We start from the raw sequence: 14,152 nt of genomic DNA on the forward strand, positions 1-14,152 counted from the left end.
GACAGGGGGACATCCAGCACCCACCAGGGATGGCACGGAGCCACCACCACCCCGGGGCAGGACCTGGCACTCGCGGCCAAACCCGGGAGAACCGTCTGGGCTGGGGAAGAACCGTCCCCGCTGCTGCCAGGGCGGGCAGGGGGCGAGGGCCCCACGTGCCAGGGCAGTGCCACGGGTGGGGACGTGTTTGTGGAGATAAATCACCGTGGGGAGCAATGCGGAAGAGCCAGGAGCGGGCTCCGCGCCGCGCCAAGCCGGCGATTAAATATTTACCTTAGCAGGTCGTGTTTGCCAGTGATGGATCGGCGTTTCCAGGGAGGAGCTGGCTTTTGTTCCAGCACACAGCCAGGCCCTGCCCGGTGCCCGGCGGGAGACGGGGCCACCAACCACCACACCGGTCCCTGGGGACATTTTCTGCGGCTCCCGTGACACAAAGAGGCGCTTACAAGGCTCATGTTTAGGGTGGAACAAACCGGGTTTAATCTCTGGGAGGTGAAAGGAGAATCCCAAAGGACCCTGTCCCAGGCAGGACAGCGGAGATGGAGGGTGGGGGGTGGTGACAGCGCCCGCCAGGGTCCGAAATGTGAAATACAAATGGCATTTGGAGCGATCGCAGAGCACAAATGCAACTTTCCTCCCCAAAAAAATGCATCTTTCCGCCCCAAAAATGCGTGCGTGCCTCGGGGGAGGCTCGTAGTAAAAAGTGAGCTACAAAAGGCTTTAAAAAGTGAACCTATCCCCAAATAAATAAACCGCTGAGCCGTGCCCGTGCCGTGCGCCGGTGCCTGGGGGTGTCTCTGCCCACCTCGTCCCACCATGGGGCTGCCGTCCTGCAAGGGGACACCTGGAAAGGTGCTGGAATGCTCCTTCCTGCAGCCCTGTGTGGGGTGTGATGTCCCCAGGGCTGGGCTGGGGCCAGAGCAGCGTGTCCCCACGCCCTGTCCGAAGGGGACAGGGACCTTTCCCAGGGAGAAGGCCAGCAGCGTCCTCGTACCTGTCAGGACCTGCCCAGCTCCCAGACGGGGACACATCCTGGGCGCCTCCGGGTTTCCTGCAGTGCCAGTGCTCCCCCAGTGCCGGCTCCCCGCTGTCCCCAGCACTGCTCAGGGCAGTGCCCAGTCCCCGGCAGCCAGGGGACCCACGGCCCGGTGGCGCTACGTGCCCAGGGACAGGAATGTGACGTTGCCCTCCGTGTCCAGGCACAGCCCCTGGCTGCCCTCGGGCCCTGGCACGGAGCACCCGCCGCCGCCGTCCTTCGGCAGCGTCCCCTCCAGCGCCTGCCGGTTGTCCACGTCCCTGGGGCGGGGGACAGGCGAGTCCCGGTCCCCGGCGCCGGGGGACAGGCGCTTGGTGTCGGCAGACTCCGAGTCATCCGTGCCCGGTGTCTTGGAGCCGCTGTTGTCCTCGTCCAAGGGGCTCTCGGCCCCCTCCAGCTCCGTGTCCGACTCACCCTCCTCCTCCTCCTCCTCCTCCTCCTCCAGCGTCAGCTCGAACTGGAACTTGTCGGTGGTGGCGGGGGACGCCGCGGGCGGCTCGGGCGGAGGGGAGGGGCTGCGTGGGATCATGCTCTGGTACCACTCCCGGTTGTCCTCCAGCGTGTCCAGCAGCTCCTGGGCGTCGGGGTGCACGAGGTCGGCCCACGTCTCCCACAGCGGGTGGGCGATGAAGTCGATGAATCCCACCTGGGGGGAGGCAGAGCTGAGCCCCCCTGCCCGGCCCTGCGTCCCCTGCCCTGTGCCCAGGCTGCGGCCCCACCTGGGACTTCTCCACGGAGGCGGTGTGCTTGTCACACATGGGGCTGATCTCCATGCCCTTCTCCCGCTCCCGGTCTCCTTGGTGGAAGAACTCCACCATGATGCGGTCGGTCCACTGCCGGTACAGCTCCAGGGGCTTCGTGGGGTTGCTGAGGTCGGCGCAGTGCACCATGTTCTGCAGGACCTGCAGGCATGGACACCGTGTCCTCTGTCCCCCGGGGCCACCCACGCTGTGCCACGAACTCGCTCGGGCCCCCCCCCCTCCCCAGTTGGGTTTGGGATGGTGGTGGCACCATCAGCAAGGCCAGAGCTGGGATGGACACCTGCGGTGCTGGGAAGGAGTCCCCAGGTGTGTCCCCCACCTGGATCCGGTCGGAGTAGTTGTCCAGCAGCAGCACCCCCAGGCTGGTCACCTTCTTGGTCTCCACCATGGTCTTCAGATCCGCCAGCAGGTTCATGTGCTTGGACATGTCCGTGGCCAACACCTGGGCAGGGAGAGGTGGGAACGGGTCTCAGCCTGACCCCCCAGCGCAGACCCCACCCTGGGGCGGTCCGGCCCCCCCATACCATGTCGATGACCATTTTACGGAGCGTCTGCCTCTGCTTCCTGCTCAGGTTCTGGAAGATGTCGCAGTTCTCCTCCTGGAGGAGCTTGAAGCCCACGGCCAGGTGGTGATTCTCCAGCACCGAGGCGTCGTTGTACATCAGCGCCAGTTCTGAGTCTGTGAGACGCCACTGGTCACCCCGGGGTGACTCCTGGGGTCCCCCAGTATCCCCCAGGTCCATCCCTGCTCCCCGTCTCACTGGTGTTGATGAGGAACTGGTTGGAGACCCCGGGGTGGTCAACATCGTGGATGGCGCTGGCAAAGATGGCAGCCATGATCTCCAGGTCCGTGAAGACAGCCTGGGAATGGTGGGGAAAGGCATTGGGGACGCGTTACGGCCCCGCCAGGCACACCTGGGTGGCCTCGGGTGAGCAGGAATCACCTCCAGCGCAGGCGTGGAGAGCAGGACGTGCGTGGACTGCGCCACGTCGGCGGCGTGCAGGTTGTTGTGGTAGGCCACGTCGGCGTGGTAGTGGTCCTCCAGCGTCAGCATGTAGGTGATGAAGGTGTTGACGGGGATGCGGAAGGTCTTCATCAGGTCACGCTCCTGCGGGGAGGCAGGAGGTGGCTCGTCCCCATCCGGCCACAGGGACGGGGACATCCCGGTGGGACGCTCACCTGGAAGATGCTGTACATGATGACGGTCAGCGGGCGGTTCCCCGAGTACTCGGCGACTTTGAACACGTCGAGACCCCACTTGTTGGTGTCCTCCAGCTCCTGGGGAGCAGAGGGACAGAGATCCATGGGGGGGCTGGTGCTGGGGACCCCGCGGTCGGGTGGGTCACCCCTGCCAGGGCCCACCTTGGCCAGCAGCGCCTCGTGGTCCGTGCGCACCCCGAAGCGCGGGATGCCGGCGGCGGCCAGGCTGGAGCCGTGCTTGAGCTTCCTGACGCCGCTGATCTGGGACATGGGGCGCTTCCTCCGCTCCTTCTCCTTGTCCTTCGCCAGTGCCGAGGGGATCTCCAGCTCGTGCTGCTTGTCTGGGGTGACACGGGGAGGCCATGAGCAGGGCAGGAGCCCAAATGTCACTGCCGGAATCAGTGACATCTCCCCGGGTCACGCTGAGGGCAGGCACGGGTCACACTGTGACAATCCGGGGGGCTGCAGCACTTTACCCCACCCCCATCCACAGGCCACACACCTGCCAGGGGACCCCTGGACACTCCTCCTGGCACACAAGGGTGGCCCCAACAGCCCCAGTGCACCAGTATACACCAGTATGAGCCAGCACTCCCAGCCAGGACAAACGCTGTGACATCTGTGGGACAAATCCCACTGGGACACCTGGGAAAACCCCCCTGGTCCCCCCATCCCATTCCTCCACAAGAAGCAAGTGGGACCCTCCGCTGCCATCATCCCCGTGGGCACCCCAGCTCTATGGGGACACAAAGCCCACCCTGGTGCCAGCGGGGAGGTGCCCCCGGGGCGGGGGGGGTCCTCACCCAGGAAGGTGCTGGAGATGTACTCGGACACCTGGTTCCCGGAGCGGCTGGTCTCCGAGAGGTGCGTCAGCTCCCGGTTCAGCATCCGCTTGAACTGTGGGTGGTGGGCAGGGTCAGCGGTGTGGGGGGCTGGCAGGACATCCTGGGGGGCTCTGGGGTCCCCATGCCCGCCAGGGTGACCGTGATAAGGTCCCTTACCTTGTTGGAGGCCATCTCGCTGACCGAGTGCCTGGTCTGCAGCGTCTCCAGCTGGTCCAAGCACCAATCCAGCTCCTCCAGTGTCTCCCTCGAGAGTTTCTGGTGGGCATCTTCTGCTGGGGGCACCCGCCAGCTTGGCAAGGGACCTGCCAGCAGCGCGGCCACCCGGCACGGGGGGGCTGGTGCCACACCAAGCCCGGGGGCTCGCCAGCGCGGAGGCTCGCAGCACCCCCCGAGCAGGGCGGCGGGGGGCACGGGGGGACGCGGGGGTCGGGGTCAGGCATCCCCGGGCGGCGGGGCTCAGCCCCGGCACGCTGTCCCCATGGCGTGGCAGCCCCGGCACGCGGCGTGCCACGCTGTCCCGTGGGGTGACAGCCAGCCCCGGGGGCAGCCGGGCTCCCGCGGGGCCCCGCTCACCGCCGGGGTTTTATTAATGGAAGGTTTGACGTCAACGGGAGCTTTTCCACCGCCGCGAAGGGCGGCCAGGCGGGAGGAGCTGCCGAAAACCAGACATGGATCCCAAAGGGCAAAGCCGCGGCTCTGCCTTGGCTTGCGGGGGGTTGCTGCACCCCCAGGGCACGGCAGGACACAGCCTGGGGACACAGGGACGGCCAGCTCGCCCCAGAATCTGCCCACCACCGTTGCACTCACCGGAGAGGCTGGCCTTGCTCCCCGAGGGCAGGCTGCTGCTCGATCCTCGCCTGTGAAACACGGGGGGCTGAGTGGCTGCGACCCCCACAGCGGTGCCCCCCGCCTCGCCGTGGGCTGGGGTCCCCACTCGGGTGACATCCTCGCCCTCCCAACCCCCCGCCCACTCACTTGATGCCGGCGCGGTCCTGGAGGTGGGTCAGGTTGCTGCGGACGGTGCGGAGGCTGGCCAGGACCTGGGGGGTGACAGGGGGCTGGGGTCGGGCGGACCCCCCCGGGACACCCAGCCCGCTGCTGGCTGCAGGCCGTGTCCCCTCCTGTGTCCCCCGTGGCACCTACCTGGGCAAAGGGTGTGACGATCATGTCTTCTCCGTGCCTGCGGGAGCACAGGGAGCGTGAGGCTCGGGGAAGGGAGGGGAGGGAAGGGGCGTCCCGGGGGGATGTGGGCTGGGGGGACACTCACAGGTCGCTGGCGATGGAGGAGTTGCGGGACATGGCTTTTGGGGACAGGTCGTAGTCGCTGTCGGAGCGGTACAGGAAGGACTCGCGGCGCTGGCCGTGGGAGAAGGTGCCCTGCAGGACCAGCCCCGCGCCCGGGCTGGCCTGGGGGTCCAGGGTGCCCCGGCCGGGGGGGCCATTCTCCAGGTCAAAGCTGTGAGGAGAGAGGGGACAAGGCTGGCACGGGGCGCGTGGCACAGGGACCTCAGCCCAGGGGATGCTGCCAGGTTTGTCGGGTTCTCTGTGCCACCATCTCGCTCTGTCCAGCGCACTCTGGCTTGGTGACCCTGCGGTGACACCGGTGCCCGGTCTGGCCCTGCTGGCTCCTCCACCTGCTGCTGAGAGCGGGCACAGCTCGGTGCACATGGACCCTCTCAGCTCCCTGCTGGCACAGTGGGGTCTGGGACTTGGGACACTGACAAGCAGAGCCAGGCTGTCCCGTGTCACCCAGGTGGGACAGGACCCACTGTCCTGAAGCTCCCAGCTCCAGGGACCCCAGGAAGGGCTGGCTCCTGCCTGTCCCTCCCCCTACCTGTCACCAGCACCACGGTCCCAAGTCCTCCAAAGCCTCCATCAGCCCCATCTCGAGGTGCCGTGTCCCATGGAGGGGACAATATCCAGCCACGGCACAGAGCCAGGGGACATCGAAGGACAGAAACCGACGCAGAAGCCAAGCCCTGGCCCCTGGGGACACGCTGGCGGCAGCCCAGGGGCACCCCAACAGGAGTCACCTGGCAGCCGTGTGCATCCAGGGGGGACGGGGGACAGGGATGGTGACCCTGCAGTGTCCCCAAGCTGGCCGCGGCCGCCTCACCCACCCTGCCGCAGCGCTGGGGTCATGGGAAAGGCTGCACGCAACAGGGACACAGCGAGGGCCATCCAGCGCCTGTCCCCTCCCGCCGCCGCGGTGGGGACGGGGACAAGCCACCCCAGAGCAGTGGGAAAGCGCAGATGCCACTGGGGCCACCGTGTCCCCAGCGGGAGCCCAGCACCTACCCGATGCAGGAGTGCCTCCGGGACGGGCACCGGCTGCCCGGCAGCATCGTCCCTCTCCGGCGGCCCCGGTCGCTGTGGCGCGGCCGTCCCCGGCAGTGGCAGTGCCAGCCGGCACCGCGTCATGCCATCCCGCAGCCCCTTGTTTTCCTGCCTCGGCTTCCCATCCCCGATGGTACCGGCGACACAAAGCCGCATTGTCCCTCCGACGGCCCCGCGGGGTGATGCCCGCGTCTGTTCCCGGCCCCGTGCCACCACCCCTGACCTCGCTGCCACCGCAGGGGACAGCCCCGGGGGGACACGAGCCCCTGCCACGGGGTTGGTGCCCAATTAACCCCCCTCATTTCAGCGTTAATGACCTCCGAGCGGTGTCCGTGGCGGGGGGGGGCCGGGGCCGCTATAAATAGATGCTGTCGCTGCAGAGGAGGGACGTGCTGAGCCCCACAGCAAGTGGGGCCGGCACCCCAAAACCAACCCCACAGCGCTCCGAGGTGGGGAGGGCACGGAGGAGCCGCGCTGCGTGGCTCGGTGCCTCGATTTGGAGGGCAAAGTCCCCCCTCCGTCCCCACCGGGCCACCCCGCCGGGGGTCCCTGCCTGGCCATCGCTGCCACCAGCGTGTCCGTGCTCAGCCCCGCTCGGCCGGCGGCTCCCCCTGGCCGTGTGGGGACACCCGCTGTCCCCTCCTCGTCCCCCGCGTCCCCGTGGGCCCACGGCCCCGAGGACGTGCCACAACTCTGGGGGGAGCCACTGTCCCCATGGCGGCAGCACCGGCTGGTGCCACCCCCCCCCCGCGGGGACCCGCCAGCGTCCCCCCCTTACCAGAGGGGATGCGCCACGGTGAAGCGCCGCTGCAGGCGGATGCTCTGGTTCATCAGGAGCTTCCTGAAGAGGACGGGAGAATTGCGGGGGGAACCGCGGGGGGACGTGGCCGGAGAAGCCCCCGGCGAGCAGTGCGTGGTGGGCAGCATGGCCCGGCTCAGGGACCCCCGGGCCGGCGGCGAGGCCCCGCTGCCCCCGGTGCGGAGCAGGAAGCGTGCGGCCGTCCCGGCCCCGGCAGCCCCGGGAAACTTTCCATCCCCCTCCCGCCCTGCGCCTGGGAAATTAAACAACTGTCTGGCTCCGGCAGCCGGCGCAGGGAGCGGGTCCCCCCCCGGGTGTGCCTGGCGGCCCGGGCACGTGGCCCCTCGCTGGCCCGGTGCCACCGGCCACCCTGCTGTCCCCGAGGCGGCAGCTGCTCCTGAAAGGGCAGGGGTGCTCTGCCTGGAGACACGGAAAAATGCCCCAAGAATTCCCCCAGGGACCCAGACGGACGGAGCGGACGTGCCACGGTGCCACGGAGGGACACAGCTGAGCACGGAGCATCCCGGACACGCAGTGTGGCTGTGACACGGTGCCACGGAGGGACACAGCTGAGTCTGGAGCACCTGGACAGGCAGTGTGGCTGTGACACGGTGCCATCAAGGGACAGAGGGACGTGGCTGAGCCCGAAGCATCCTGAGCTTGCAGTGTGGCTGTGCCGTGGTGCCACCAAGGGACACAGCTGAGCTTGGAGCATCCCAGACACGCGGTGTGGACATGCCATGGTGCCACCGAGGGAGCTGTGAGAGCCAAACCGTCCCCACACCGTGCCCCAGCCCTTCCCTGGTGCTGTCCCCTCCTGGAGCCACTCCCGAGCAGAGCAGGGAGCGGCAGGGTGAGGTCCAGCTGGTGACAGTGACACTGTGGGGGAACCCACTGTGGGGTGGCCGTGGGAGCTGGCAGCTGCCCAGCCTGATGCAGCAGGATGTGGCTACCTGCTGTTCCTGAGGGCAACAAAAATATCCAGCCGGGAGGGACAGCAACAGAGCCCCCCTGCCATGACAGCACCATCAGGGACCCCAAAACCCACCGGAGGGGGGTCCTGGAGGGGTCACCTTGGCTTTCAAGGGACTGCAAGCATGACCGTGGGGACATCAGGGCGGAGGGACAGTGGGACACAGGGACATCAGGGGATGGGGACAGAGGGAAGAGCCCCCTGTGCTGGCTGGCAGCCAGCAGCCCTGGCCAGCAAGGGCTGGGCTGGCCACAGGACAACCAGTCCCCGTGCCCAGGACAGCCAGTCCTTATCGGAGTGTCACTGTCCCCACGTGTCTGTGCAGGGGTGGAGGACAAGTGACACCGCAGCCATGTCCCTTGGCTGTGCCAGCTCGTTGCTGTCCCCACAAGCCGGGCTGGGAGAGGCACGGGACGGGGGGGAATGGCCCAAAAATAGCCCTGCAGCAGCACAGCTGGGCCCGAGCCACTGCGGGAGGGACCGAGGTCACCTCGGACAGGGCCAGGCCAGCCCTGTGGTGGCTCTGGTTGGGCCACGGGATGGGGACAAGGAGGGAGAGGACAGGGATGGGGACAGGGATGGGTGGTGGGGAAAAGGGGGATGGGGGTGACAGGGATGGGGGCGACAGGGACAGTGTTACGGGGACAGTGGGGGACAGGAGTGTTGGGGGGTGACAGGGACAGACGGTGATCACAATGGACGTCCCGGGGCTGGCACAGCGGGGTCGGTGACAGAGGAGTTTGTCCCCAACCCACCGGGTGCTCTGCCCCGGTGCCGCTGTCCGGCCGCCGGTGCTGAACCCGGGGGCGTCCCCGCCAGCCGTGCCCTGCCCGGTAACCCGTTCCCGGTACCACCGGGGCATCACCTCCCCACTCCCCGTCCCGCCCTTACCGGGGGGGCTCGGACTCATCGCCGCTGCTCGGGCCGCTCTCCTCGATGGTGAACACCACCCGGGCCGCCTCGGGCTCGGGGGCGCGGGCCGCCTCCGCCAACCGGCAGCCCAGCGGCGGCAGCAACGGGGTCCCGGAGAAACGCCGGCGCACGGCGCCCACCGCCGCTCCGGGGCCCGGGCCCGACGGGGCGGCCTCGGCGGGATCGCGGCAGCGCTGCCGGGAAACGGAGCAGCGTTGAGGGGCGCGGGGAGCGGCCCCGGGGGCTCCCTGCTGATCCCGGTCCGAGGGTCCCGCCCGGGCAGCGCCCCCCGCCCGCCCCCGCCGGTACCGAGCGCCGGTAGCTCGCCGGCGCCCCCTGCCGGACACGGTGCGGCGCTGCAGCCGGTGGTACCGGGGTTACCTGGGCGAGGGGGGCACGGGGAAAGGCACGGCCGGTGCGCCGGGAGCGGCTCCGCCCGCAGCGCACGGAGCCGCCGGGACTCCCCCCGTCCTCCTCCTCCTCCTTCTCCCGCCGCCACCGGAGAGGACCCCCCTGACTTCCCCCGGGACCCCGCCGGAAAAACCCCCGGAGCCGGCGCGCAATTACGCAGAGGTGAATAATAATTAACCGCCCATTAAGGGGATAATTAACTCCCGCTCAGCGCCGCCAGCCCGGTTATTGCTGCCCGGGGGCCCGGCGCTGGGACGCTCCTACCGGGGACACCCCACGCCCCTCGGGACACCCCTCGCCCTCCCGGTGGCTCCCGGTGCCGGTCTTACCTCCGCGCCGAGGAAGGGCAGCGCTGTCCGGCTCCGTCTCATCGCCGTCCCTGCGGGGGGAGCTCCGGGAGCCGCGGCCGGGAGGGGCTCGCCGGCTGGGACCCCCCCTCCCGCGGCTGGGGACACCCCGGGGACACCCCGGGGCCGGGACACGCGGCCTCCTCCTCACAGTGATTTATGGCCGCCGGTTCTCGGCCGGGCTCAGCCCCTACCTCGGCTTTCGGGGCACCCCCGCCCCACTCCCGGTGCTCCCGTGGGCTGGATGGGGACAGGGACATGGCTCTGAGGCCCCCAGCCCGCAGCACCCACCAAGTCGCGAACCCACCGGTGCCACGTTCATGATCCACCCCGGACACCTGCCACCCACCGTCCCCGAGAACCGGGGCACACCGGGGCGCACGGCTACCCCCGCAGAGCCCCCAGCACCGAGCCCCCCCGGGATTTGCCGGCACCGGCAGCGGCCCCATCCCGATCCCAAGAACTACCGACGCCCGGCACGGGGGTCCCCGGCGCCGCCAGCCCACCGGCCCCGCCCGCAGCCCCTTACCGGTGGCCGGTCCTCGCGGCGAGCGCGGCCTCGGCCGAGTGCAGCGGAGCAGAAGGAAGGCGACGTGCGTGCCTGGCCGCTCGCTCCCTCCCATCCCACCTCGCCGGGGGGGCTGCGCGGCCCCCCCCACCCCCGGCACCACCCCGCACCCACCCCGCCGGCCCGGGAACACCCCGGGGCCGCCAGCCCGGGCCGGGGCACCCCAAAAGCGACCGGGGCCTCCCCCGGGAGCGGGGGTTTTCCCCGGGCAGGCTGCAGAGCACATGGCAGACGGGAAACCAGAGGCAGGGCAGCAGCTTCTTTATTCAGCAGCGTGGGGAGCCCGGGGGGCTGCAGCGGGGGGGGGGGGGGGGGGGGGTCAGCTGGGGGTGGGGGGGGTGACGGGGGACCCCTCCATCACTTTGCTCTGGGGAAGAAGAGAAAGAGATTGGGGTGAGTGCCTGCACCCTGGACTTGCTGCCCCCCCCCCAAAATCCCCCCTCGCCACCCCCGGCCCCCCCACGCACCATGGGCACCTCATCCAGGTGCTGGAAGGGGGGGGTCCCGCGCCGGGACAGCCGCACCAGCAGCATGGCCGCCCCCGCCACCAGCAGGCAGACGGCGAGGGAGATGAGGACGACCACACCAGGGCTCAGCTCAGTGGGGCGCTGCCCTGTGGGGTGAGATGGACACCCCGTTATTCCCCCCTGGCACCCCGTTATTCCCCCTGGCACCCCGTTATTCCCCCCTGGCACCCCCAAGTTATTCCCTCCTGGCACCCCCAAGTTATTCCCTCCTGGCACACCCCGTTATTTCCCCCCAGCCTCGTGCCCAGCCTCCAAGCACCGCACAGAAAGAGGTGGCTCAAGACTGGCTCCAGTCACCCGACTGCCACCACCCCACCCATCACAGACCTGGCACCCAGCTCCTGTGTCACCTCCACCAGGGCGCTCTGTCCCCCCCTGGCAGAGACCTCAACAACCCCCCCAAGGAGTGGGGGAGCAGCCAAGGGGGCTCTGGGCTCACCTTGGGACCTGCACCCCCAAGTGGGGGATCCATGCCCATCCCCATGTCCCCCATCTGCCCAGTGTCCCCCCCTGGCTCTCACCGGAGCTCCCAGCTGTGCTGCCAGTGGCTGCTGTCGTTCTGGAGCTGGTGGTGACAGTGCTGGTGCTGTTGGGGCTCACGGTGGGCGTGGGGGAGCTGGGAGAAGCAGGCCCAGAGGGCCTGGGTGAGGATGGGGCTGGCGGTGTGGTTGAGTTGGATGGATGCTCTGTGGATCTGGACACGCTCGTGTGGGATGGAGTTGGTGCCGTGGTGGCATTGGATGAGGGTGTCAAAGGTGTTGTTGATCCCGGTGTCCTGGCTGAAGATGGAGCTGTGGTGGTGTTGGATGGAGATGATGGAGGTGGTGTTGATCCCGAGTTATTGTGTGGAGTTGTCGTGGTGGTGGTGCTGGATGGAGATGGAGGTGGGGCTGATCTCGAGGTCTTGGATGGAGTTGTTGTTGTGGTGGTGGTGTTGGATGGAGATGATGGAGGTCTTGATGATCTCGAGGTACTGGATGGAGTTGTTGTCGTGGTGGTGGTGCTGGATGGAGATGATGGAGGTGTTGTTGATCTCGAGGTACTGGATGAAGTTGTTGTTGTGGTGGTGGTGTTGGATGGAGATGATGGAGGTCTTGTTGATCTCGAGGTACTGGATGAAGTTGTTGTTGTTGTGGTGGTGGTGTTGGATGGAGATGATGGAGGTGGGGCTGATCTCGAGGTTTTGCCTGAACGGGATGGAGACGGTGACACGGCTGTCGCTGAGCTCTTTGGAGACACTGCGATGGCAGATCCTGGCCCCAGACCTTGGAGGAGAGAGCTGCTGAGCAACCACATGGCAGGACCCTGGCAGGGTCCTGGCAGGGCAGCAGCACCTGCCCCACCTCCCAGCTTCACAGGGATCATTTCCCAGGTGGTTTTTATCACACAGAAAACTGGGATTTAGCCAGTATCAAATCCCAGAAATCCAGAAATCAAAGAGCTTCTCAAGCTGTTGTGGCACGGGCACAGCACTGCTGGGGACAAGCAGAGCAGCGTGGCAGCAGCGGGCAGTGCCAAGGCACAGGGACTCGTGCCGACCCAGCCCTTGTGGCCACCCTCAGGGCCAGGCGTGGTGGGGACTCTCCCGTGGCCACGTGGGACAGAGCAGGTTTGCCGGGCAGCGCTGGCAGTGCCCCTTATCTGCCCAAACCCTGTTTGCACAAGAGGAGGAGCAAGTCCAGACTGGCCCCAGGGGGACACCGGGCAGAAATGCCCCGTGGCAGAGCCAACGCCCAGGGGGCACAGTGCGGCGGGGGGTCCCCACAGCTGCCAGGCTCACCTGTCCCCACCCAGCTGGCGCCCTTTGCCAGGATGGCATGGAACCCAGGGCCAAGCACCCAGTGTGCCAGGATGGGCGAGCCGAGGCCCCTCGGGGTGCAGGGAGGGTGCGGGGGGGCGCAGGATGGAAACGGGGAGCTCTTTGCCCCTGACGTGCTGATCCCGTGCCAGGACCAGCCAGTTTAGCAGCCCCGGCGACCGGGAGGGGCAGGGTGCTCCGGTCCAGCCCGGCACTCCCGGGGAGCAGGTAAAGCCCCCCGGTGACCCCGGGAGGGACACGAGACCCCCCCCCCCCCCAGTGCCCCACTGGGCCGCCAGTGCAGACCGTGAGGCAACACGTGGTCACCTCCCCGAACTTCCCCGGTGCCCCGGAGCACCTGGACGCTTCTCCCGATACCTGGAACTGGGCGGGGAGAGGCCACAGGCGCACCCACCGCTGGTACCGGGAAGCACCCAGCCCCCCGGTGCTGCAGATCCCATGTGCCCCCGGGACCCCGTGGACCCCCCCCGGTGCCCGGTACCTGCGGCAGCGAGCAGGGCAGCGGCGCAGCAGAGCAGGCGGAGCGCGCCCCCGGCCATCCCGCCCGGTGCCGGTGCCGGTCCCGCCGCCTTTATCCGCCCCGGGGGAGGCGGGGGCGCCCCCTGTCGGTACCGGGCGGCACCGCAGCGCCGGGACCCCCCGGGCAGCGCCGGGACCCCCCCCCCCCCCCCCAAAAAATCCCCCCTCCCCGGGCCTGCTTCCCCCGCCCACCTCCCACCCCAGGGGGCGTGAGAGCCCCGGTACCGGGAGCCAGCCCTGCCACGGCACGCCGCGGTCTCCGCGGACACGTGGGGACACCGGGAAGTGAGCACAAAGGCATCGGGGAGTGTGGGGACACTGCGATGTGGGGATTTGGCGACAAAGGGATCTGGGAAAGCGGAGGCGCCGGGATAAAGGAACATTGGGAATGTGGGGACAAAGGAACCTGGGGCCACCAAGATGCAGGGACAATGGGATCCGGGCACACGAGGATGCGGGGGCTTGGGGACACAGGGATCTGGTGACACAGGGACACTGAGGCCACGGGGGCCGGACAGGTGGCTGCCCCGTCCATCTTCGCCGCGGAGCGGCACATCCGGGGCGCAGCACGACCGCGCCGGGCCGGCGCCGCTTCCGCGCGGCGGGGACGGCGCTTCCTCCGGCAAACCGCAGCCGGTTGGCACCGCGTCCCCGGGGAGCCACCCACGGCACAGCCCAGCCCGGCCCGGCGCCGAGCGTGGGGTCCCCGGGGAGCCACCCAGGGCAGGGCGCCCGAATTCCCCACGCTCCCCCAACAGCCGGCTCGCCGCCAGCTCGGCGATCCCGCCGCTGGAACGGGCTGGAGCTGCCGCCAGCAGCGTCCCCAGACGCCCCAGGGACACAGGGTCGGTCCCTCGGGTGCTGCTCTCCCCGGGACGGGGCCCCGCAGGTGGGGAACACGAAGGAGGAGCCAGCGCGGTGCCGGGAAGCCCAAGGCTGTTCTGTTGCCGAAGTCTGGGAGGAGCAGTGGAGGCCCGGCCTCGCTGGGTGCATGGGGGTGACCCCTGGGGGCCAGGACAGGGGGGTGGGGGTGAACCCCCAAACACGGAGAGGGTCTGGCAGGGCAGAGGCACAGCCAGGACCAGCAGTGGGGTCCC

The 14,152-nt window shown here is 68.8% G+C and overlaps 2 protein-coding genes across 6 annotated transcripts; both read right to left on the reverse strand.

The window, feature by feature from the left end:
* Positions 1-451: 451 nt before the first annotated feature.
* LOC128800672 (cAMP-specific 3',5'-cyclic phosphodiesterase 4C-like) lies at positions 452-7,197 on the reverse strand. Of its 4 annotated transcripts, none has more exons than XM_053966050.1 (15): positions 6,959-7,197; positions 5,111-5,299; positions 4,987-5,023; positions 4,819-4,883; positions 4,651-4,700; positions 4,000-4,112; positions 3,802-3,895; positions 3,161-3,339; positions 2,978-3,076; positions 2,742-2,906; positions 2,559-2,658; positions 2,322-2,476; positions 2,117-2,239; positions 1,756-1,938; positions 452-1,682 (listed from the first exon to the last, which is right to left on the reverse strand). In XM_053966050.1, the coding sequence occupies exons 1-15, from the start codon at positions 7,105-7,107 to the stop codon at positions 1,155-1,157; spliced, it is 2,229 nt and encodes a 742-aa protein (XP_053822025.1). In that variant the 5' UTR covers positions 7,108-7,197; the 3' UTR covers positions 452-1,154. The 4 variants fall into 4 exon arrangements, with proteins under 4 accessions (XP_053822025.1, XP_053822026.1, XP_053822027.1 ...); XM_053966051.1 differs by lacking the exon at positions 6,959-7,197 and adding an exon at positions 6,142-6,382 and having other exon boundaries at positions 4,000-4,115; XM_053966052.1 differs by lacking the exon at positions 4,651-4,700 and having other exon boundaries at positions 4,000-4,202; positions 4,832-4,883.
* Positions 7,198-10,481: 3,284 nt separating this feature from the next.
* Positions 10,482-13,093, reverse strand: LOC128800714 (uncharacterized). 2 transcript variants are annotated; one of them, XM_053966135.1, is made up of 4 exons: positions 13,018-13,093; positions 11,239-11,982; positions 10,658-10,803; positions 10,482-10,557 (listed from the first exon to the last, which is right to left on the reverse strand). In XM_053966135.1, the coding sequence occupies exons 1-4, from the start codon at positions 13,073-13,075 to the stop codon at positions 10,510-10,512; spliced, it is 996 nt and encodes a 331-aa protein (XP_053822110.1). In that variant the 5' UTR covers positions 13,076-13,093; the 3' UTR covers positions 10,482-10,509. The 2 variants fall into 2 exon arrangements, with proteins under 2 accessions (XP_053822110.1, XP_053822109.1); XM_053966134.1 differs by lacking the exon at positions 13,018-13,093 and having other exon boundaries at positions 11,239-12,747.
* Positions 13,094-14,152: the final 1,059 nt, after the last annotated feature.

Source organism: Vidua chalybeata, chromosome 27, assembly GCF_026979565.1.
Source record: "Vidua chalybeata isolate OUT-0048 chromosome 27, bVidCha1 merged haplotype, whole genome shotgun sequence".
In the NCBI taxonomy this organism is placed as follows: Eukaryota; Metazoa; Chordata; class Aves; order Passeriformes; family Viduidae; genus Vidua; species Vidua chalybeata.